This window comes from Pyrgilauda ruficollis, unplaced genomic scaffold, assembly GCF_017590135.1.
Source record: "Pyrgilauda ruficollis isolate IOZ18807 unplaced genomic scaffold, ASM1759013v1 scaffold56, whole genome shotgun sequence".
NCBI lineage: Eukaryota > Metazoa > Chordata > Aves > Passeriformes > Passeridae > Pyrgilauda > Pyrgilauda ruficollis.
The window spans coordinates 4,863,683-4,889,303 of record NW_024527266.1 but is presented as its reverse complement, the minus strand read 5'-3'; the positions used below and the strand labels follow the sequence as shown (position 1 = coordinate 4,889,303).

The 25,621-nt window shown below is 48.7% G+C and overlaps 1 protein-coding gene across 1 annotated transcript; it reads right to left on the bottom strand.

Moving 5' to 3' along the window:
* Positions 1–537: 537 nt before the first annotated feature.
* Positions 538–25,419, bottom strand: SREBF2 (sterol regulatory element binding transcription factor 2). Its single transcript, XM_041481478.1, has 19 exons — positions 25,236–25,419; positions 20,623–21,009; positions 19,536–19,717; positions 18,245–18,385; positions 16,249–16,470; positions 15,042–15,156; positions 14,666–14,847; positions 13,688–13,880; positions 12,557–12,738; positions 11,581–11,854; positions 11,074–11,243; positions 10,708–10,876; positions 10,023–10,143; positions 8,439–8,548; positions 7,025–7,157; positions 6,348–6,516; positions 5,020–5,205; positions 4,031–4,142; positions 538–3,395 (listed from the first exon to the last, which is right to left on the bottom strand). The coding sequence occupies exons 1-19, from the start codon at positions 25,315–25,317 to the stop codon at positions 3,175–3,177; spliced, it is 3,351 nt and encodes a 1,116-aa protein (XP_041337412.1). The 5' UTR covers positions 25,318–25,419; the 3' UTR covers positions 538–3,174.
* Between the last annotated feature and the right edge of the window lie 202 nt (positions 25,420–25,621).

The window sequence follows — 25,621 nt, the reverse complement described above, 5'->3', positions numbered from 1 at the left end:
GCAAGGCGCAAAGCCCACTCCCCCAAAGGGCCTGGGGAACCCCTCGCAATGGGGCACGTGGTGGGAACACAGCTTACAGGGCCCGCTGCAAAACCCTTCAAGCAGCTGCACAAAAAACAGATCTCCTCTGCCTGAAGTTTAATGGTTCTGACAGAGTTTTACCAGGGGGAGCAGAGAAACAAAGAGATGGAGCGAAAGGACATTGTTCTAAAGCAAGGTCAGGTAACAGACTTCCTCCCCCAGATAAGCTCCTAAAATTGCAGGCTTCTGGCCCAGCTCCACCTTGCTTGGCTCTGCTTGAGCCATCCTCTTGAGCTGCTTCCAGAGGAGCATGGAGACACCACACTTGCTCCTCCAAGGGACTTTCACTGCAAACAGTACAGTTCTGTTCTCTAGGTCATCCGGACAAAGGACTGACAGCTTCACGAGGCACCTGTGAGGTTTTATGTCTCTAAAGGACTTTTCAAGCTCACCTCTGCTTAAGAGCAGCTGCTGGGTGGGATGAATAGAGCTAAGAGAAAGAGGGCAGGTGGGAGGTGGTGGTAACATTCATCTTTATTAGGTAACAGATGCTCAGAAGCCCTGGAACAGGGTTTTCAGACAGCAGATATGTTCCCTGGGGAACTTCCCCACCACCAGTTGCATCGCATATCACAAAGCATCCCTACTCTGAACTCCATGTGGATAAATAGACTTTCTTCACATAATCCATAAAACAATTTCCTCCCACCCACAAACCAAAAAGTTACAGTATATACACACACATATAAAAAAAGTTGTAGGGACAGATGGACAGCAATTTTTTGAAGTGTAGAAAAAAAACAGGGCAAAGATCCCTCACTCTGGAGGGGGCAGAGACATACCAGCCATGCTAGGACCCTTGGTACTTCATGCTATTCACTACCTGGGTTTCAGCCCAACAGCTTCTCCCAGCTCCTGGCCCAGCCAGTACTCCCTGCGGCCCAGCCCCCAGGGCTCAGACTACCATTAGTGACAAAGTGAAACCTCAGCATCACTGCTTCCCAAAGCCTTACCTCCCTTTAGTAAAGCACAGAACTGCCCACACACTGCACGCAGACCTGGAGAAATGCAAGGTAACTTAGAGGCTGCCACAGGCAAGGAGTTTCTGTATTTTAGGAAAAAAAAACTCCTTGACAAGGAAAAGAGCATGAGAGCCACAGAAGAGGAAAAAAATCAGGAAGAGGCAATCTACTCCCCCCCAAACACGATCACTGGTAAGCTCATGAACTTGGCAATGAGCAGTCAAAATGTGTCCAAATCAAGAGCTGTTCTGCACACTTAGGATACCTGCTCAAAGCTGAAGTTGCTGCCACCAGAGCGTCCCCTACACTGATCAGACACTCTTGAGACCAACCTCTTCCCCTCAAACAATGAGCTCCCCCTCCAACCACCAACTCCAGGAAGCAAGGGACACCCCAGCCAGCAGGACAGTACCAGCTATTGCTGGGTGTCCACCAGCTATTCCCCGAATGAAGTGGGGGAGGTAGGCAAACACCTTCTGATCCCCATGCTTTTGTCCACAGCTACAGACCACAATCACTGGGAACAGGCTTTGCTGGGGGCAGGTTTCTCCTGGCCCCAGTTTCCATCTCCTTGAAGCTGGGCAACTCCAGGACTAGCACTACCGGTGTTCAATCACTGCAGCACAAGAAATGGCCCTCCCAGATGTCAAAAGGACCCTGTGCAAAGGGAAACCACAAGCCCCTAACTTTCTCCTCTCATTGTGAAGGAGCTCATGCCTCTCTGCAAGAGCTGGATACATGTAAAGGCTTCTTGCAAAACAGTCCAAGTTTGCAGGAGCTGGGCAGTACAGGCCTGATTGGGACAGGATGGGTTTGGATGGCTGCCTGTATCTAAACGCTTCGAGCTGCCAACATGGAGAACATGCCGGCCGTACACACGGAGGAACAGCAATGCCCACTTGCCAAATGCTGGTTTCCACATATCCACGTGCGAGAAGGCTACCACTCTGCACTTCTTTGGAGAGATGCAACAGGAAAGGTAGAGAGAAAGAGGGCAAACCGTTCTCTCCCTGCCCCAAATCCACCTCCCACTCCTGGAAAGTCACAGGCAATTCAACACCTGCAAGTCAAACTGCCTGGAATAGCAACGGTAACAAAGCTGGGAGACTTGCACCCTATACCAGTGCCTCCCAAATCCTGCAGGAGCTGTGGAGTAGTTAGAGAAGGTAAGGATAAACACCTGAAGACAAGTTCTGGGACTGAGAGTTGAGTAACATAAAAAAAAAACCTGTTTCTAAAAATTGTTTCTGCATCAACGAAAAGGCACCAGAGAAGCATTCACCCTTCATGCCAAGTGCAGGGCACAGCATATCCACCTCTGCTGCCACCCAGCACCAGATGACCAGGGATGCCAAGGTCTTTTATCAGGCTCTGCTTGTTGCATTTTGCCACAAATCCACCCCATGCTGAAAACTGGAGGCAGCTATCACAGGAAAAGATGCATGAAGCAGAAGGGAAGGGAAATCTGCTGCATTGTTCCCAATGTTTTTGTAAAGCCACAAACATTCCTATAAAAAAACCTGTATAAAAACCGTAGAGAAATTTTCCAGGCAGTACTGGCCCCAAGCGATAATCCCAGAGCACCTAGGTAAGTTGGGTCTAGGGGGCTTCAGTTTCCTGACACACAACTCAAGGAAAGCTGGTGCCTTTCCTTCTCTTTTGGGAACAGCCTTAGGTCCCAGCAGCCCCATGGGACAAGGCTTGAACAGATCTTCTGCCCTCCCCAGAGATTTCCTTTCTACAGAGGTGTTTGGAAAGGGAACAAAATACCCCTGAGGACAGACACGGGATGTGCCACTTCTCTATGCCGTGGGCTTGTGGGCTTCTCTCCCAAGCAGGGACAGGTGATTTGTGTTGGGGCAGCGCTTCTCAACAACCCCAGGCATAGTGACAGAAACCACAACTAGACAGATTCCTGCTGCAGTGCCTGAGAACAAGCAAGGAAGCTAGTAAAGCTAAACCTGGGGCAAGTTTAGAAAAAAATTCAAACCCAAAACCCTCCCTCCCTCTCCCACCCCATCCTGATCCCACCAGCACAGCCCTAACCTAGCACTTTTTCTAATCTCCAGAAGGGAAGTCCAGGCTGATGCTCAACCAGGCTGTCTTTGCACAAAGGGAAGCCAGGCCGGCGTTAGGAGGCAGCGATGGCCGTGCCCCCACTGAGCTTGACGATCATCTGCTGGCAGTCGTTGCAGGAGCGCTTGTCCCCCACCTTCTCCAGGGTGCGGGCAGCCTCGGCCAGCAGCACCGCTCGCTGGCCCGGCGAGGACAGGAAGGAGAGGGGGAGATGGCGGCAGGCCAACAGGATGGCCGTGGCTCGCTCCCTTTGGCCCGGCAACGTGTCCAATTCACCTACGGGCAAACAGTGAAGAAAGAACACTCGTAACAGAGCCACCACTGCATGAGAAAACCCCAGCACGCAGGCCCTCAACTGCCACCGCCGAGAACAGGCTTCTCTGGCTGGCATCCCCTGGCTGAGCCAGGAGCAGGGGGCACCTTGAGGGCCTTTAGGCTAGCAGAGGAGAACACTCTGAGCTAGAGTCAGGTAGAAACTGTCAGTCCTGTCTTCTACAGAGGCAGTTCCTTTCAGCTCACTTCCTAAGGCTCATCCAACATTGGCACGCATGCTTCCCGTTCCCTTAAATCCTTCATCTTTTGGCCCTTCCTTTTAGAATTCCCAGCTTCTGCCTTTGCACTGACTGCTCCAAACCCCAGACTGCCAAGTTTCGTGCACTTGTAGCTTTCATGATGGCAAATGTTTTCCAGTCTGTTCGCTGACACCTCCAGCCCAGGGCTCACAGCTCTCGTTAGCCGGCTTGTAGAGAACACGGCAGAAGCATTGCCTTGAGCCACAGGCTGATGGCAGCTCATTATCCTGACACAGCAGAAGACACTGCAGGTTTTATCTGTGTCCCCACACCTTGGCCAAGCACTGCCCCCTCCCAGTCCCACATGCAGTGGGTCGCTGCCTGGGCCCCAGGGCTGACCTTGTTTGCTGCTCTGGGGCGTGCGCCGCCTCAGGCTGTGCTCCAGCAGCTGGTGGGTGCGCGTAGGGCTGGCCCCTGCCATCAGGCGCACGGTGGCCTCGTGGAGGAAGACCTGGAAGGGAAGGCAGGATGGAAGATGAGAGGTGGGCCCGGCACAGGGACTATGGTGTGGCTGAACTGTCATCCCTCAGCCACCACATTTCAAGAGAAGAGCACTGACACCTTGACAAAAACAGAGACCCATTTCCACACTCCTCCCCCATCTTTCCACCTGTCTCTGGGGAATTTGCAGGTCAGGGCAACCGTGAGGAAGGGGAAAAAAAGTTGATACCTAACTGTGAGTGGCCTGGAAAGGGGGAGGATTGAGAGCAGGAAACAGGGTAGAAAAATCTGAAAGCAAAATTTGGCACTGTGGTCCAGGCAGGATTCTCAATCTATGCTGCCAGTGCAGTGCTTTGGTAACAGCATCAAACTTTGAAATCTAAAGTTTGGACACCAGGACAACTCTCGTGTCCGAGTATTAGACTCTACTTTCTCTACAGAGGCCTAAAACTGGATGAACTGAAGAGAAGCGGGGAAATAGCAAGAAAAGCACCTGGGGCTCTCCAGATGCAGAAGGCATTTGACCCTCCAGCTACTCAGCAGAGCCAACACGGCTGAGGAAGCTTCCCTCCACACTCCACAGAGGGACAGACACAGTCTTAATAGACAGGATGCCATGGCATTTGGCAATACATATGTGCTGATGGTTTTCTATCCAGAAACTAAAGCGGATACTTCTCCACATGCCCTGAACTCCCACGGGAGCCTCCCTCATCACCCACCAACAGAAAGTACAGAGGCTGGTAGTGGAAGAGCATCCCACCCTAAGTAGCCAAACCGTGCAAGCTCAGATACACCCTGTTTCCAAGGGCACCAGCTTCCCATCACCCCCAGGAAGGGACACAGACAAGCTGGAGGCGGAGCAGGCAGGAGAGGTGAGCCATCACCTTGCGGTAGGCGGGTCTGAAGCTGTGGGCCAGCTTGCGCAGGCTGCCCAGGTCGCGCTGGAAGCCCGTCAGCTCGGGGGCCGAGGCGTGGTAGGTCTCACCCAGCGCCTGGCTGGCGCTGGCCTGCTTCTGCCACAGGCTGGTGCGGAGGGACAGCAGCAGGTCACAGGCCAGAAGCTGGATCATCTGCAAGAGCCAAGATGCCCGGGCACACACTTTTAGTAACACAGCATTGGGTGAGTAACAAGCTACATGGCTGCTGACACAGCCATGGGAAGGCAACCACAGCACCTCCTAACCTCCTGCCCACCTGGGGGGCTCCCCTGCCCTCCTGCAATGCACCAAGAGGAGCAGGCTTTTGCATTTTGCCCAAGTGGCACCTCTCGACCAAGACAAGGAAATGAGGGCACATTCCATCAGTGTTATATGCCCTTGCCTGCACCTTTCACTGGGATCAATGCTAACAAATACAAACTGATCCCATGGGAACACAGCCTCCCGCAGAGGCTTTCCTGCCCAAAAAGTCACTCTAACTAGTGGGAAACAGCAAAGACAGTCGTGCCACCTGCAGAGAAAAAAGAGGCAGTCTCGGCACAGCCGACAGTGGCTGCCAAACCCTTTTCCCCATCTGCTGCTGCCCCCTAGCACGGCTCCCGGCTCTGGGAGGGCTCTCTGCCTGTGCTGCTGAACGGAGAGTGCCTCTGTACTGCACTGCAGAAACATTGCACAGTCACTGCCACAACATGCAATGCAACTACAATGCACTACAGCTGCCACCCAGCAACGACGAAAGGGACCAGAACCATGTCCCATATGCCATGGAGGGAAGCTCCAGTTTTATGTAATCCTGGAAAGAAGAAAAACAAGCCCCACACAAACTCAGAAGTAGCACAGCATAGTCACACTTCTGTGTCAGAGGATCAAGCATTCATGAGTGTGATCTGAAACAAGCAGGCAAATTTGACTTAGTGATACCCTGTTTTACAGGCATCACCAACTTGACCTGGAGGAGAGAGATAGATACTTTCCATCTCTGCAGGGCCAAATTCAAACTGGTCAAAGCACCAGAAAGGGGTGACAAGAGGAGCGAGAGCTGACACCATGCCCAGGGAGACAACACTGTACTTGGGGCTCTGCTCCCCCATGCAGCAGAAACAGAACAATGGCAATGCCCTTTTCAAGGATAAGGGAAGAAGCCTTCCCTCTAATCCCATGATACACAGAGTAAATGCAGAATGCAGCTACAACAGAGAAGTGACACACCTGCAGCAAGACCAACCTTACAACCAAGACAGACCATGTGTTATCCCAGGGCTTACAATGCTTACATTGTTGAGGACAGTGCTGGACGTGCTACTGCTCATGTTGAGGCTGTTCCACAAGTGACTGCTGGCCCTTTCACAGTGACTCAGGGAGCTCTGCTGTCCATCTGCCTTCCCAGACAGAGAAGCCTGCATAGCTTTACACATGTAGAAGGTAGCTTTCACCAGGGCATTCCTGAAAGAGAAAGCAGGTTGCTTTCAAGCAATACCATGTCATGCTGCTACAGCACTAGCTTTCACTCTCCCACCTTCAAGAGATATCATCACTCCTCAGACAGAAAAAAGATGGCAATTGTTCCTCACCTACACAGACAGAACAGAAAAATGAGAGAAAGCTGGCAAAGATTCTTTAGTGCAAAAGAACAGAGATGGTGACACCATCCTTTCCATCATCACGTGAGTTTTGGTTGATTTTAGAAGGTGGGAGACTGTGCAATTAGAACAAAGCCAAAAGACATCCCTAAAGAAACGACTATGACTGTGAATTCCAGTCCACAGCTTTACTATCAGTCTGCAAGCCTTGGCCTACACATGAACTACTGAGCACACTGGCACTTGCAGAGCACAAGAGACATGCAGCCCCAGAGCACAGGTAGGTGTGACCCTACAGGACAGCAACAGGGGAAGGAGTCACCCCTGTTTAGCAGGAGCAGCAGTTTGAGAAGTGTATGAGGCCTACGCACTCTGACGTCTCCAGGGACTTTGGCATGCGCTCCACTTCTGCAAAATGTGACCTCACAGCTGCATCATCCCCTCTGAGCCAAGCGACTGCCATAGCCACGGCTGCTGACCACCACCGGCACACCACGTCGGGACCTGCAAAACACAACCAGCAGCTGCAGCCCAGGAGAGCACACCTGGCTGCCTCACACTTGGAGAAGTGGACAGGTATCACAGGCCCTTGCCAGTGCCTTCTGCTGGGATTGATGCTAATGAGCCCAAACTGATCCCAGGGGAACTCAGCCACCCGTGTGAATGCTGAAATGTGCTGCAAGAACACAAAGGAACTTGGCAGCATGCAAACACCCTGCATCTGACTGCAAGCAGAGTTTGGGATGGCATGTTTGTATCTTGTCAACAAGAATGTATCCCACCATCTTGTCTAGAAATTTGTTGACTTCCTTCCAGACAATGATCTCCACTCACCACCCCAAAATAACAACTCCACTCATATATACACTCATGACTGGCACTGATAACTACTAAGACAGTGCACTGGGTTCCCTATAGAATTGCCTTCCTTATTTAACAGCCCCTCAGACTTCCCAAAGCTTGCTCAGGGCGAAAGGACATATGGTTCTGCTACTCTAACCTGCTTTTCAATTCTATGGCAATACTGGCCCAAGCACAGACTTCCCTTTAGAAAAAATTATTTCATTTTCCTACTATGTTTGCTCTATACATTTTAGGTACAGCAGTTAGTCTGTGTCTAAAGCTGCACCAGCATCCCAGTGAGCTGCCAGGTGCTGTCTGTACCAACACCAATCTAAACAAATACTGCAGCAGCCTGTTACCAACCCAGCCCAGATGAATGCATGGCTCAGAGGGATTCTGCAGCCCTTGCTATCCCACTCAATATACACTAAGGGACCAAAACAAGCCCTCCCAATATATGCCCAGAGCTTGCTTACAACAGAGGCTGCAGGTCTCTGGAGATTGAAGAATATATCTGACAGCTACCGTGAAAGTGGGGGCAACCCAGTGCAATAGGTAATTAAATGGAAAAAACCCCTTCCTGTACTTCAACTGCAATGCTGCTATGTTTGTTTATATGCTCCACCCTTCCTCTCACTTTGCATTGCTAGGAGCAAGCTCTCAGGCAAGGGCACAGGGTTCAGATTGGAAATAAAATATTGCCCAACAATACAAATAGCAGCACTCCCTGGCTGGGCACTCAGCATTACAACACAGAGCCAAATCTATAAGCCTTCTTAATCACTTTCTCCAGTCTGAGCTGTGGTACCACACTGGCATGCAATCAGGCCTCACTCAAGGACTGCATTTCTCCTTGACTAGAGTTTGAGAGGTAGTAGGGAGAGGAAATTTGTATTGGCAGTAAATCCTGCACCTGAAAGAGTTCAGTTCTGCCAGACTTACCCAGGGCAGACTTGAGTACAGAGTTGCTGGCAAAGGGTGGGGCTCCACTTCCCATTGAGTCCAAGAAGGAATTGAGCAATTTCAGGTACTCCATGGCACCGGAGAATTCACTGAAACAAGGAACAAGGCAGATCTTTGTTATGCTGTCAGACAGAAGATACCAAGGCACTTCTCGTCCACAAGTCATGTTTAAACAGTGCTGACCCATTAGGCCCACAGAACATTCAAGCTCTACAAGTCAGACAACACTGGTGGACTGAAGAGACCACCCCATGATCAGAAGTGCAGAGCAATGCTCTGAGAGGAACAGCTTCACATCTCTCCTTTCATGACCACCAGCACAGAACTAGATTTAAGCTCAAGTCTCACCTCAAACATAGACATGTGTTACAAGTTGATTATAGGCTCCTTTTCAACCACTGCCTCCAAAAGAGGTTGAACTACACTTCTCTGATTATTTGCAAATATGTAAGAGTGGAAGTGACAGTATGTTCTCAGCAGTGGTCAGAGAAAATAGCATATGCAGCAATGATCTAATTTAACTGGGACATGCTACAGATGAAGATCTTGACCTGCCATCCCTAGAGTGGGACCAAAAAAGCATGCTCTTGTACTAATCTAGTCCTTCCCCATGAGGAGATGGGACTCCCACAAGTATAGTGACAATCCACCTCCCTTATACAAATCCTGTTACCTTCTCTCAACAGCAGCACCTGATCATGAGCAATTAAACCAAACTGTTGCTCCTTCTCTGCCAGGAAACAGACGAGATTGGGGAAAAAAAACAAAGCTAGAGTACTTTTCCTACACAGGTAGGGAAACTGGATTATCTTCCCATCTGAGGCTTTTACCCACACTTTCTGGGGACAGGATCCTTACAGAGCTTCCCATATATGTATGTAACATTTGGCTGGCACCAGCATATCTGCAGATCAGCAAGAAACAGCGCTGAATTACTAGCACAGGCTGGGCTCCTGCTTCCTGTGGAGTCCAGGAGAAAGTTGGACTGGTTCAATACAAAAAGCTGCTGTTTCCTGCCTATTTTCTCCTTTCATATGGTCAAGCACCTTAGAGACAATGACAATTATGTTCAACATCATCTTTCCTCCTCTTGCCACATGTCTGTTTGGTTCTTTACTGCAGGTGAATGTCACACTCAGTAAGAAGAACACTCATGCACAAAGTAGCAAGCTGGTGGGGTCACTCTCTGATCTGCCAGACCTTCATGCTCTAAAACCCCTGGACATATATCCTGGTCCATAGAAGGGGGAGGTGCACTCTCATTTTAGTCCTCCTGAACATTAAACTTTGTCTTAGCAGAGAAAGTGCCATCCATTTAGTTGAGCAATCAACCAGCATTACCCCACCACTCCCAGGTTCACCTTTGACTTGAGAGGTTTTAATACAAAGAGGCAGAGCTTGCTCTGCTAAAAAACAGCGGTGGTCAGACCAGCATTGTCATTCCAAGCCTTTAACAAGGACTAACCAAGCAGTCTGCCCCACAGCACTTGGTCAGTGGTTACGAGCTCTGCCTCAGAGCCTGCTGCTGTGGCCAGCAGTGCCCAGTGGGCCACACATACTCACCACGACTCCTCCTCCTCTTGTCCTGCTACCTCTTTCCTAGTCTGAGGCTTCACAAGCGAATCCACTGCTCGCTCCAGCAGGTTCTCACAGAACGCCTGATGGACTTGTGCAATGGGATCCGCTAGAGAAGAAGGATAAACCAAACCATTTAACTCGCATATCGCCCTAGACACCTCCCAATACACTCAGAAAGAAGAATCAAAATGTAGGAAAGAGCATGAGGAAGAATAGTAGAGGGAAATTCTCAAGAAACTAATGGAATGATTTAGAGACTAAGTTTTAGGGCTTTTTTATTTTTCAATCCCCTTGTAAAGCTGCAGCCTTTGGCCAAAGATCCCTCTGGCACTTCAGCCCCTCAGCAGAACAGTAACGACATGCTCTGCAGAGGATAAACCCTGGTCACCCCAAAGTCACTCTCCAGACATTCAGGGCCACCTTTGGGTTGTGTTCCAGCAGATGAAGAGACAAGCAGTGTGACACAGGATACAAAGGGAGGCAAGCCAGACCCTGCAGGCTGAGGAGACATCTCAGCTCCTCATGCCCTCTCACCCATCAGAACCACAAGCAGGGTGTGGATAAAAGAACACACTCTCAAACATGACATCCACTTTTGTCCCAGACAAGAGTGGAGAGACTGCCTCAAAGCGCTGGGATGCCACACACTTGGGAAATGAGCGGCCCTCACCGGGATTCCTTTGCGTGCAGTACAGGCTCTCCTTGGCAGCAGACTTCACCATCCAGCTTCGCTCCACAAAAAACTTCTGTCCCAGGGGGTGGCACAGCCAACGCAACGAGTCAGGAATGGCGCTTCGTTCCGAGCTGCACAGGCTTTGAGCCTGGCTGAGAAAGTAGCTCTGGTGAAAGGAGAGGACAAGATTGAGAACAGTAAGGAAAGGGCAGCACCACCAAGGACAAAGATCGTATCATAATTGCAGGTCGTATTATAATTGTAGTGCTAGTAGATGCCCTCTCCAAGATAGAGCAATGCCAGCTTCCAGGCTTCCCTAGATCTCTGCTTGAGGGTGTGATCAGGGAAGATAACACAACTCACCGCCAGGAAACCAAGCTTGCCTCCACAGCGCGTTTTCAAGCCAACTGCAGCCGTCAGGTGGATTTCTGCCATTGTGCTGGGTGGGATTTTTTCTTCTGCACACTCAGCCAGATTCACAGCACACAAGGCCATGTGCAAGCCCGAGTAAGCTGAGCTGGAGGGAAGTTTACCTGTCCCAGCAGGAGAAGGAAAAGTGTTAATTTTTAATGAGTAGTACCAGCTACTAAATACTACCACAATTTTCAGGGCTACTATCCTAAAGAAACAACAAGAACCCGTTGATATGAGAAGCTTACACTGCTGCTCCTTCAGCTGTTCTTACAGAGTTCTTTTACTGCATGAACCTGTTGTGCTTTAGTAAGTGGCTCCTAAAATTTGTCAGGCTAATTTCTAACAGCAGTCCTCCCAGAGGAGAGAGGCTGTAGTGCTCTCCCTGTATGCTCCAGGATCAGCTGAGTCTCCCCATTCAGGAAAACCAGACAGCAGATCTGCCACCTCTGCTCCCACCTGTTATGTGGAGCTGATGGAGCTTGTGATACGCCAGGGCTGCATCCCGAGCGCTGGTCTTGGCCTCATCCTCGAATCCTGCAGTGGCCTCCCTTGCCCGCCACTGATGAGAAGTCCTCTTGAGCAACCACCGCACCAGCGCCAGCTTCTGCAGGCTATAGCGGATCACATTCCAGGACAGGCTGCAGGCCAAGTCCAGGCGGGAAGCTGGCAGTGCTCGTCCGAGTACCGACAGGCACGTCTGCAGGTTTGACGCAGCTGCAGCAAAATCACCCTGCAAATAACACAACGAAAGGTTCAGCAAGAAAAATCACTATCAGAGACACTTTGGGACCTCCTTGGCACCGGGAGCAAGACAAACTCATGTGCAAGTCAGGACAAGATCTTTAGCAGAGGGACATCAACACAGAAACTGAAAACATAACAGCAGTTTACACCAGCTTGAAATCTGGCCCTAAATGTACTTTCTACACATGGTTCTGATCCTGTACTCCCTGTGAGACACATCAGCACTAGATAAAAAGAGCTTCCTGCCTTGTCAAACACCATGGAAATTTCAGGGTCCCTCAACAATATGTTGTATATAATGTTATAATATAATATTATAATATAATGTTTCCTCAACAATAAAGAGGACTTCCAAGAGGCTGGAGGACAGCAGACAGACACAGCAGAGGCCAGATTCTGGACAAAACCCAATATGTTGCTGCCAAAAACTAATATAAGATGCAGTACCTAGCAACAAGGACAGAAATTAGGAGCCTCTTCCTCTGCTTCCTTGCCTCACTAACTTAGGCTGAGTAGGACAGTAACCTGCTCAGAACAACCTGGCAACAGCTTCTCCGAAATCACACAGGATGATCCACTCAAGGAATACAGTATCTTGCAAGCGCCAAGCCACTGCCTCATTGGGAAACATTTATCCACAATCCCATCTAAAAGATGCATTTGATGCAAAACAACGAGTCAACTTTACCCGTGCCAAATCCAGGTCCGCTTGCTTGCGGTGCCTCCAGAAGGTGACCGAGGACCTTGAGTGCAGCCGGGTCACCGGCTCTCCGTGCACAAGGAGCTTTATAAACACGCTCAGTACAATCACTCCGTTCACAAGCCACAGGATTAGGGTGGGCATCACCCAACCGAACCAACCAGCTGCATCTACAATGGATATCCCAAAAAAGAAAGTTAAAATCTAACCTGGACACCAAAACGCCGGCAGCACGATGAGTGCGCACTCCGAAGGATGTCTTGCTATGCTTGCCACACGTTTAATCAGCTTTTGCAAAGAGTGCAGTTCAGTCAGGAAACACCTATACCAACACCTCTCCATCCAAACTCCAACCCTCAACATTCCCAACTAAATGATTATTTTTACAAGACTGATGTACAAAAAAAATGAATCAGCACTTAAGTTTTCCAAGAGCTGTCTTCTGATTTTTCTGTAAGACACACTCACAGGTACTCAATACTCCAGGTACCATTTTCCAATCTTAGTTAAATTTACAAAGCAACACTGAGGAACCATATTTACCAGTCAGGAAAGCAACTGCATGCCTACAGCATCCCCCCACCCTCTCCTAAGCTGTACTTTTAACTATGAATTTTATGGAATGAGTGTATCAACAAGCCCAGTTGCAAGACTCCATAGAAACAGTGTAGTAATACTTTATGATTAAGTGACAAAAAATCAGTCAGTTACTTTAAAAACAAAGTGAACATGCCTCAAAGACTGGTGAAGACAGGAAGATGCCCCTTACCCTGAACTACTTTTCAAGGATCTATGCCAAAAACCCAAGCTGCTGGGCTACAAATAGGTGCCACCTCAACCTCACCACGCTGAGCCATGGCTGGTTATGCAAGAACAACACTGGATGTGAACTGGAGCCATATCCAAGCTGGCTCTCCTTCCATGCCCTGCCCTGCAGTCACTGCTCCTCACCACCCACTAAACAAAGGTCGCACAACTCCCTGAACACACAAACCCATCCTGCTGAACCACAGCGACTGTCCCCATCGTGACCGGCAGCCTTCACAGCTGCAGGTGGCTTTTAGGGACACGGTGTAAGGCAGGACATCCTCTGCAGCCCAAACCAGCCTGGCTCCTTACCTGACTCGATGGTCAGCACGTTCCTGCCGGAGCCGTGGCGCACCAGGCTGTCGGACTCGGCGCTTCCTCGGGCGTCCAGGAGGGATGTCAGGGGATTGAAGGAAAGGCAAAGGAATGTGAGAGCACACAGCAGTATTCGAGAGCGATCCACCATACCAAGTGCCACAGGAGGAGAGTCAGGCTCATCTTTAACCTTCAAGGGAATAGGAATGGAGAGGAAAAGGAGAAAAAACTCAATGTTTACCATTCTGGAGCACAAAGAATGTTTATGCCAAGGAAGGGGTAGGGAAGAAGGAGAAACAGAACATATATAAATTTGCTTTTGAGCTCCAGATGAGCCAGAACTCCAGTAAAGCTTTTCTTAGCTTAGTAAGATAAGGCTGAAATATTTGACTGCCTTCAACTTCCTTCTGTATCCAGTCATTTCGGGTATTAACTGTAACTGTATCCCTGGGTTAGGCTAGGATTAACCTTTGCTGCCCTTACTCTTTTCAACATCTCCCAGAAAACCCACTTCTGTGATATCCACAAAACAAACCCATAAGCCCAAGTTAGCTAACAGCTTTTTGTTACTCTGATTACTTATGGTCTCATTAACCACAACTGATGTCATCATCCATTCCCAAGTTCCCCTGCTTTACTCACTGGACATACATAGCCTGGAAAGCCATGGGCTCCTTGAGTAATGAACATGCACTCTAAGTCCACAGAGACTGTACAGGGGCTGAAGGATAAGCACAGTTCTTCCAGCAACTAAGGTAGGGCTCAGGTAATACAGCTCAGGAAATAGTCTCAGTAATTTAAAGAAAAATAAAACACAAACATGTGCCTTTCTGATCCTTACAAAGGATCTCTAAGTCCTGCAAATCTGCTTGTCAGATGTCTGCTGGTTCCACTCTTGAGAATAAGGATCTAAATTCTGGCTCTTAAACATCCTGAAGAAGATAGCTTGAATTTGACAGCTGAAGTCACAACTACCTTTGCATCATCAAGGAGAGGGCTTCCTGGCTCTGAATCAATGGAATAGGGAGAGAAGCCAGCCTGAGATCCTGAATCAGAGGCTGGAGGAGACATCAGCAGCACGTTCTGGTTGAAGTCATCAATCTTCAGGTCTACATCATTGTCAACCAGACTGCTCAGGTCAATGCCCTTCAACAGCTCTGAAAAAAATCAGAGTGCATTATGTACATGTTTCTCCATCCTGACTCCTGTCAGTAGCTCTCAGATTGGCTCAGTCATCTGGAGCAACACTGGCTACTATCAGTACAACTTCTGTGAAGGATAAGAAACTGCAAGATACATCCTACATCCAGGCTGACTGCCTCCCAGATGCTACAGAGCCTCCACAACTTACTGTTTTTTTGGTTAGCCAGCTTCAGAACCATGTTCTCCTGCCTCAGCTTATGGTTAGCTTGCTGCAGGTATTTAATGTAGTCAATGGCTTTTCTCAGGACTCCAGACTTGTGCATCTGTAAGGAATTAAATGTACAAAAAGCAGTTTATATTAAGAGTATCAAAGGATCGCTCCTGCCTGTAGGAATACCACAACCCTTTGTATCCTGTGGTGAAGAAAAGGGTATAAAGGACTCTCAGCAGCTGCAAAGGAGCCATTAGCAGAGCATGCTCTGTGGGCAAGGTATCAAAGATAGACAAGGATGAGGTCTCTCTAAGATCTTTTAAAAATAGTACAAGAGAAACAGATCAACACCCAAATTACAATGGAATTCACACCTAGGTTTCAGCCAGAAATAGTCCTTTGAAAGTGCCATAGTTTGTAAATGAAGTGGATCACTTCTGGGATAGAACAAGCTGCTGCCTGGTCACCAATAAATTCTGAGATAAGAATTTATTGCCTTACTCGCTTGGCCATCTCCATGCAAATCCTTGCTTCCAGCAGCAGTGGGCAAACTTATCTTCTAAACATAAGCCAGAAGTACTATGAAGCCACTGCACACTACCCATGTTTATAAAAGCTTTCACTTCCAGCAACAGGAGGTGACTTCACTAGTGCACTTATTTGTGCAGTAGTCACAGAAAGTATCAAGAATACTCCTGCCTGCCTCACCAGCATGAGGTAAAGCAAGCAGGAACAAACCCTGAATATGTGGTGCAAGAAAGCTTCCAATATTTGAGCAAACAGGAGTTTTTACAGCTCAATGTCTAAAGGAAATAAATTGGAAAGCTCTGTAAACCCTCATCCTTACTGCAGTCACATGGAAAAGAAAACTTAATTGAACCAAGATCTGGTTTAGCAGAGTAATCAAAACATCCACTTGGATATTCTACCTAGAGGGCCTATTTTAAGTTAGACCTAATTAATATAAGAACAAATGCCAGGTATAGCTTATTTTCAAGAAACAGCATAGCAAAATTAATATTTTACAGATGACCTTTCCTGAATACGATTATGGAACACAAGTGATCCCCACCAGTCTTACCCCAACACACGTGTGCATGCTACAAACAGCTGCATGTACCCAAATGCTTCAATTGGTAGAGCAAATGAGCACCTGAAGACAAGTATTTATGACACCACATTTGCATTTATCTCCCATCTTTACCTTGGCATCTGTCCCCATGACGAGATCCTTCAGCTCAATGATTTTGTCATTTATGGACGACCGGTAGCGCTTTTCAATGATGTTATGAGTTGTTCTCCTCTCTCCTTCTTTAGGTGGTTCAGGCTGCTTGACACCCCCAGGAACTTGTTTGATAGGCACCTTTTCTTGTCCCACCATCACTGGCATTGTGGTCAAAATGGTCCCATTGCTCCCCACAAGGGTCTACAAAGACCAGACATAACAAGTGTCAAGAGCAATCAGGCAATTTAGATAAGGTTTATGATGGCAAAAGAAGGAGTAAACAGGAATCAGGAAAAGTTGGTACAGCTCAGAAAATGAGTGAGATGCCAAATTCCTTCCATCTTTCTTAGCTGGCACAAGCATTGGCACAGCAACACAGGAAAAATCTGTCACTCTGGCTCCCACACTGGTCACTGTGGAATAGGAACATCTCTTGTTCTCCAAGCACATCAACACTTCTGCCAATACTACACTCTGTCATCCTCTTAAATAGATAAAGGGACTAAAGCTCCTCCTTGTTCCTACAATCTTTACACTCCAAGTGTCAAAATCCACCTTTTCTTTAGACAAATAGTCATGAAAACAACAACAGCCTACACTACTTCCAAAGAAACATGTAACGACAATGCTGGAAAAGGATCCAACTATGAAAAAACAACCTTTGGCTTGAGGAACGCAGTTCAAATCGATTTGAATTTCATTAAATGAAAAAAACCCTAACCCATAAGCTATAAAAATGTCTTAATATGAGGAATTAAGACTAATGAGTGATATACAGCAGAATGGAAAGCTCAGACTTGGGTATCTAGATGTAGGACAGACCATATGTATGTATGTACTCAGAAATAAAGAATTATGAATCCCACCAGAACAGCTGCACAGAGTGGCTCCTAGGACAGCTGTAATGAAAGAAAGTTCAGACTGCTTAATCCAGCAAAGCAAGATTTAGAAAGGCACATGTGTTCTCTGAAGCACACCAAGGATCAGGGAAGCAAGTAGCTATGGAGAGTAAGAGTTATTTCTGTCAAAAGACAAAACATAGTAACTAGCCTAGAGCAGCTAGCCATGAGAATAAACTAGTAATGAGCAATTTCAGAAACAATTTTGACTGAAATAATCTTCTAATTGGGATACCAGAAATTAATTCAGTTTCACTTCAAGGTGGAACTTGACAAATAAGTGAATTTAAATCCTATACCTTTCCCTGGCTAATATCCACCTAATTTCAATGTGTTCAAACATGCCTCAGATAGACACAACCTCATAAGCCTCAAATTGTGTGAAAACGTCATCTAAAAGCAAGCAGATTAATTGAAGATTTTAGCCTGGCTGCTAATAAGTATCTAAGAAGCCTACCATGCTATTGCAAAACAAGTCAAAATTTAGGTCCACACTGACAAGCTTATCTCCCCCAGTAAATACTGATACAAAGATATCTGTTCAGAACATACAAGATCATAATAAATGTTTCTTTTGGGGGTATAAATTACTAAGACTTGATTAGAAGTGGAGGCCATGAAGCACAATTGCCACCTCCAATGATTATGACAAATCCTCCCTGCAAATGCCCTCTGAAAAGTAGTTTAATTAGTTGTCACAATTAATATCCTACTATTAGACACTACTGAGGGGCAAAAGAAAGTTCCACAGGTACTCTGAGCAAGTTAGCTTTTGGCTTCAAGTTAAAAATGAGACTGGGATTTTAGGTCATATTCCTTGTAGTACCAGAAAAAGGTAAACAGAAATGTGCCCTTGATCTTTGCTTCCTGGCCATGGGAAGGCAGCCAAACAATACAATCTGTGTGTTTACCCTTGACAGAACCAGGGTATTACTCACCCTGGACGTGTGTACAACAGCCCTCAAAAACCCCCTCTTGTCTGTGCCACTGCAGGACTCTAAAGCACAAATCTCTTCCTTGTGTTAACAGGAAAGGACATCAGTGAGGAGAGGGATGGAAGGACAGCCACAGGGTACCTGCAGAGCTGTGGTCTGAATGGGAGCAGTGAGTGCTGTCAGTGCTGGGTTCTGTACTGCAGCCATAACAGGGTTGCCATCTGTCTTCAGGGTTGTCAAGACCAGGGAATCCGTTTTTATGATCTGAGGCTGGACAAGAACCTAGGTCGAAAAGAGTTACAGGTGAAGAGGAGAGCAGGCACATACTTCCCTGCTGATCTCAGTAGCCAGAGGTAAGCACTGACAGAGCTGTGATAGCTTTACAACTCAGTTGTTGGCAAAAGAGCAAGGTGAGTACTTCTTTGACTTGTACCCTGCGTCACCTGGATGCTTTCCATCAGCCCCAGTGCGAACTCTGAGCAGGAGACAGCGTGAACAGCACTGCATAGAGTGGGCAGAGGAACCATCTGGACAGTGGTTTTTAAATCAGTCACCAGAAGTAAACAAGTATATAAAAACACAAAAGAGCTGATGGAAAAGCTGCTTTCCCCTCTCCAGTTACACCTATAATTAGCTCTCTACATTAACTGTCTGAGTATTCAGTCTAACACAGCTAGGACAGTCTGCTGTGGCAAACACCCGTAGTAGCTTCTCCCTGCAATTTCACTGAAAGGATCTGTACCTTTAACATCAAGCAGATCAAAATCCACTGTAAGTTATTTTGCTCTTATTTCTTTCAAATACCTTGTTGACTGTCTGAGAACACCAGAGATGGCAGAGTACAACTGAACCATAGCAACTCTGTCATACTGAGCCTCATAGACAAACATTTTTCTTTAATGCAAAGATGCACAAGAGTGGGAAAAAAAAAAATCACATGGCATTCCTACAGTAAAACTATTAAAAAAAATGACAGAAGAATTAACACATTCCAGTATCAACCAGTCCTTATAAGATGTGGTAGAGGTGATGGACGTGCAAAGAAGTAGGCAAAAGTCAAAGAAAGTCTGTTCAAGTAAAGTTTCCAACTGGGTTTGGCAGTACCAAGTTCAAAAATAATTTTAGACTGCATTTAGTTACTGTTTTACTGAAAACAGTTGCTGAGCATTGCCTGGAAGTCACATCACATCTCACAACAGGGACTCTCACTCATGACCTGCATGAAGTAAAATGCTTCTGGGACACAGGCTGGCTAGAACCTCTCAGGATTCTAAACCTCTCAGGTTTAGAAACATTTGTGCAGAAGCAATCCCAGCCAGGATCGCCAGCCCTACAGCTTCACCACTTCTCCCGAGGCAAGCCAGGGGACCAGACCCACAAAAGCACTTTCCTGTTCTGCTGGATCCCCCCATCATTCCACACTTTTACTTACTGGAACTTGCTGAACCTGTGGTGCAGCAACAGTCTGGACCGTGGCTGGCGCTAAGGTCTGGATGGTGCCGTTGGCAGCCTGCGTCAGCACCCGCTGGGCCTGCACCGTCTGCACCTGCTGCTGGATCGTCACCGGCTGCACCTGGGAGGACGTCACCAGGCTCTGCACCTGAGGCTGGAGAACTGAAAAGCAGAAGAGATGTCAGAAATGGTCAAGAGACACACATCTCCCTCCTGGAGCCTGGAATGCTCTTAGCATCACTCCTCTTCTTCCCACTGCTTCTTAGTAGGCAGCATCATCTAACACATCCCTCATGTTGGGAAACTTCCAGCTGCTTTGGTGCCTTCTGCAAGAGGGCACTGCACCTAGAATAGCAGCTTTCCAGGAGGCACCTAAGAGAAAATAGAGCCAAAACCCTTTAGTCTGATAGCACAGGACTCTGCTTCAGTGGCATTATACAGGACATCCAACCTGCACCTTCCCACTCCTCCTGGTCTTGGTGGACCTTAGGTTCCTATCTGTCATGTAAAAAATCAAAACCTACTGAGGAGGATCAAGTCATCCAGCATTCACAAAGAAGACTGCTAAATATTCCTACAGGTGTCTTTGCTCAGTGTAAGTACTGAGCTCCAGGGTTTGGTAGATAAAATGTGCCTTCATTCCAGACTGCTGTGTGGGACAGACTGGATCTGCCCAGTGTACCCATCAGTGGGAGGACAGGGTTGCCAACAACGATGTTTTAAGACATCTTTTCTCAAGCCTCCCAAGAGCCATAGGGCAGAAGGCTAGGCCAGAGGAGAAGAGCAAGACAACAATTATGGTAAGAGATGGCACAAAAACATTTAAGATCTTGTTCCCGACAATTTCTCATGCTCCCCAACTCCAAAGCCACGCAGGTAGGAGAAGGGACACCCCACAGGCAGCATCACAAGAAAAGGATCATCAGGCTTGTCACAGCTGATGATGCACTTGGAATTTGAACACTGACACCATTTACTGCACATGCACCAAGCACATCCACAGCCTGGACATCCTGGAATCTCACGTGCACCAGGCACACCTGTAGCCTGAGCACCACAAGCACTACCTTGGAAGCTTGTGGCTGCATTCTGGTAGATGACTGGCTGCTGGATAATCCTGGTCTGGGGAGCAGAGCTGAACGTCGGCGTGATCATGACAGCCTGCTGCTGGAGCTGAGGCTGCACCGAGGGCCGCGGCTGCAGGACAGGGGCCGAGCGTGGAGGGGCTGGAGGCGTCGTCTGCGCTGCTTTCACCGGCACGCTCTGGAGCTGGGGGGATGCAGGGGCTGGCGGGAAGGTTTGGAGCTGCACCTGGCTGTAGGGCCGCTGCAACTGCGGCTCCAGGGTGCCACTGCTGCTGCCACCGCCGCCGCTGCCCTGGAAGGTGCTGCACAAGGGATCCGAAAACAGGTCTGGGAAGTCTCCTGCCTGGTTACTGACAAACTGCAGCATCTCTGTAAAACAGTAGAAAATTTGTTCAACGCTATTTCAGCACCTGCATACTTTGACACCTGCCATTTACATCATGGAATTATGGTGTGTGTGAACAGAAGGGAGCTCTGGGTCCTTCAAAACCTTCAGAGAACATCACACCAATGCAACACCTCCAGAGAGAGACCAGGACGTGGCCGGCAGCAAAGCACTGCTGCTGCTGTTCAGGGAAAAAAGTAAGACCCTCCCACAACACTTTTCCAGAAAACAAGACCCAAGCACAGACTAGAACTTAAAGCCATCTTCAATATATATCTAAAATATTAGTCTTGTTCCATCACTCCTTCAGTCTAACCCTTGCAGAAGGAAGAAACCAAGCACCTCCACAATTCCAGCACTAACCATTCTCCCACCCAACTTTTGGGAGCTTTCAAGTCCTCTATCTGTACTGCCCCACAGAGAATCTGGAAGAGACAGGATAAGAATTCATCTTATCTCTCTTTTACTTACCAGCATAACAAAAATTAAGGAAACACCATGAAAGGAAATACCACTTTATAAAACTGTAGCAGGATAAATCTATGCATGTGTTTAAAACATCAGAATAACTTTTCCTGTTGGTTTTATGCCTGCAATCACTGCACAACAGGTTTTTGCCATCCCACCTTCTCCAGGATTTTATGAACCCACACCAAGAAGCTCCTACTGCAACACAAAAGGCCTTCCCCCCGGAGGTGAACATTTCACAACCAAGAGATCATTGCTCATAAGCAGAGCTTCCTCTTCCCTCCATCTAATCCAATTTAATATCTTAAGACATATGAATGCTTTCCCTGATCTGTGTGCAGGCAGTGGCATGAGGAATCAGACATTCTTCCCCACCCCAGGACTTGCCCCTACTGCACTGGCTCTTCCATGGTTTTCTGAAAGTTCTATTTTTATTTTTTTTTCTGGAAACAGGAAAAGCGGGGACCCACAAACCTAAGAGAGATTATAACAAACTAATAAATATGGGTTTAGGAAGCAAAAAATAGATTTCTGATTTATAGGAAAAAATATGGCAAAGGGCTCCTTACACCAGGACCTTTCTCATTCACAAACCCCAAAGGATGCCACTGCTGTGATTTATGAAGTAGGTTTGAAGCAGTAAACTTTTGACAAGAAGTTTCCATGGATTATGTCCCAGCAATAAGAGGGCTATTAATTTGCTCAGCTCTCTGAAATGCCACCCACACATTATCCAATTAATTAATCTGACACTCCTTTGTCAGAGCAAAGGGATGAATCCTCCTCCAAGCCTCTTGCTCCCACAACACACATTTCGACATATTTCTGTGATACTACTACTGTTCCCTTTGGATAGCAACCCCTCCACACCCTGACACACATTTAAGCACTGGCCACGACCACTGCTCTCAAGAACTCGAGTTTTTTGGAGGGAGATGTGTCCCCCTGACAAGGTGACACTAAGTGGGGACACACAGCTCCCCCAGCAAGAGGCAGCAGCCACCCTCAGGGACCAGCTGGACCAAACCTTTGTCTCCACTCTTCACTAGGGGAATGAAAGATTTAGTTTTTCTACTGCACTGCCTTAACTGGATTTCACAAAACACTAGCAGAACAAAGAGGGCTGTTTCAAGATCAACATCTACATGGATATTAAGCAGCTCTTCACATTCCAGCTGACTTCAGGTAAGACCATCCCAAATAACCCTCACCATGATAAAACTGAGAATCCAGGCTAGTTCCCGAACTCTGCATTTGATAGTATTGCTATTTCACTGTCAGACAGCACCACTGCAAGTAGGGAATAAACATAAATCAGATGAGATTTGCTCTGGAAGAGTAAATAGAACAGCTTAAGAACAAAATTTCAAGTGCTGTGTTTTAAAGAATGTTGTGTTCAATGCAGCAGATTTAACAGATTATTTAAAAAACCACTCCTGCTCTCACACGTTAAATCACATCTTTATGACAGACTTAACTTTGACTAAATGCAAAAAGTCTAAAGCTTAATTTTTAAGAATTAAGAGTGCCAGGAAGTCTGGCAGTCTTAATTAAAACCCACCTCTTTTAAAGGGCTCAAGAGCTTTCCTAATAATAACACACAAAAAATTAAAAGCAAGAGAAACAGCCAACACCCAAAATCTAAATCTCTGCTTTTTAAAACACCTTCACCTACCCAGAAATCAGAGTATCTACACTGACTGTGAGAAACCTCAGGTGGTTCTGGAGCCATCAGTGATAAACCTGGTGTCACCAGAGCACCTGCACCCTCTGTGCCGGAGAGGTATCTAGGTCTCAGGCCCTAAAGCAGAGTGACCTTACCGCAGAAAAAAATCCCAGCCCAACCCAAGGCTAAAAAATGCCAACAAGGTATTACAAAACCAAAACAGCCCACCAAGGGCTTCTGTCGCTTTCATCAGCCCAGGGCCCGAATACCTGGCAGAAAGGCAAGGGCTGGGCTCCAGCTGCTTCTCCCAGGCAGTGGCTCAGCTCTCCAGCACAGGGGTTGCTCTTCCTCACACTCCTGGAGGTGCTGTGCTCTGAGAGACAGAAAGCAGCAGAGACCCCATCCTCAAGAGAAACACGCTCCCTGTCCTGAAGCCTGATGTGCTTCCACCTCCCACCAACTCCAACCTCGAGCTTGGATGTTGCCCAGCAGTGCTCTGCCAGCAGAAGATGCCCATGGCTGGTGGAGCAGCTTGTGCCGGGGCAAGAGGCAGAGCCTTTGGGCTCAGCACTGGGGCTACTCTTGTGCCCTGTCTGGAAGTGTGAACCCAGTGAGCACTGACATCCCAGAGCACATCTGCCACAAAAAGTCAAAATCCACGCAACAGGCAGTGAGGAGGCCACTCAGCCTGAAAAGGAGAGGAACACCCACAAGAGGATTTAAAAACCGAACAAAAATCCTTGCAGAATTTCAAAGCCTGGGATGAATCCATGCTGATGCACAAAAAAAAGCAGGATTGTCACGTATCTTCTCCCTGCCTTCCCCGGGAAAATCCACCCCTGGAGGTGGGGAGGAAAGTGAAGCTCGTTTTCCTGAGTTACTCATGGCTCTGAATCACACCTCCCAGGGCACACCTCAGTTCAGAGCCATTGCTGGGTTCATCAATTCGTCTCAGTTTCCGTATGGAGCCTGAGACCTCATTACGTGGCGCTCCAACAACAGCAAACACCTCCTTCAATGTGCACTATCAAACTTTATGAGCAACAACCGAGCCCAATGCACTGCCATAAGGTACATTCTTCTTTGGTAACAAAAAAAAAGGAGTATAAATTTCGTCCCAAGCTATGTGGCAAATCAGTATCAATTAGAAACCTAAAAATACTGGCAACATTTCATCTCCCAGCTGCTAAACAAGGATATTTTGGACACCCCCAAAACTGAGCTCTGTTTGGGATTACAGCCCAGCAGAGCAGTGAGCTAAGGCAGGAGCTCATCTCCACCAGCCTACAGCACAGACCACACCGAGAAATATCATTTTAAATGGGGTTTTCAGGAGCTGCTTGGTGTCGCCAAAAATACACATAAAACAGGCGTCACACGCAGGCGCTTCGTCTTGCTGCACTTCGGTGGCAAACAGGGGCTTTCTCACAGGTCTGTGCTGTGCCAGCGATGCAATAAAGTTTTAGGATGACAGGGAAAACGGGAAATTTAGGCAGTTAAAGCTGTTTCGATGCAGGAGGGCTCGGAGGCTCGGCCTCCCACGAGCACTAGTGGAGGCACAGCTTCAGCCATGGCTTAACACCTGCTTTAAAGGAGCCACGAGGAAACACCAGGGGAAGGCGCGGCAGGAGCAGGGGGACACGGTCAGCGCTCCGCCCGACCCCTTCCCGGGCCGGCCACGGGCGGAAGGCTGGGCTCGGACCCCCACATCCCCACCGCCTTCCCGCGGCCACGGCCTCCGCTCCAGGCGTGCGGCAGCGCCACGGAAGTCGCTCAGGAGCGCTCCCCTGTCAGGGCAGACACGCGTGGCCGCTCGCCAGGCGAGCGCTGCCCGGCGGGACGCGCTCCGCTCCCCCGCCTGTGCCCACCCGGGACGGGGATGCCCGCTCCCCGCGCCCGTGGGAAGCGCCCACACCCTGAGCACTCCAGAAGCCGATCCGAGGACCGACCACCCACGCCTCCTGCCCCAGCCGCCGCGGGCCCGCGCGGGGAGACCCGAGCGCTCCCCCCAACACGCGTGGGGAACCCACGCGCGCCGCCTCCACTCCACCCCCCGCTCCTTCCCGCGGCGCCTACCGTCGATGTCACCCAGGGTGAGCTCGTCGCCCAGCTCAGTCAGGGTGTCCATGCTCTCGGCGGCCAGCTCGCCGCCCTCCATCGCGCAGGGCCCGCCGCCGCCCCGGGCGCTCAAGCGGAGGCTGCTGCCGCTGCCGGCGGGCGCCGCCGACCCCGCGCCATCTTGGGCCGGCCCGCGGCCCCGCCCCCGCGGCCCGGGCGCGCGCGCCCCCCGCGGTTTGTTGTCAATGAGACCAGGGCGCCGCCGGCCAATCGGCGGCCGCGGCGGCGCGTGGTGTGATGGCGCGTCAGCGATCAGCAGCTGCGATTAGCATGGCCCGCCCCGCCCCCGAGCGCTGAATATTCATGAGGGGGCGGGGCACCGCCGCGCGTAGGAGCGGCACCGC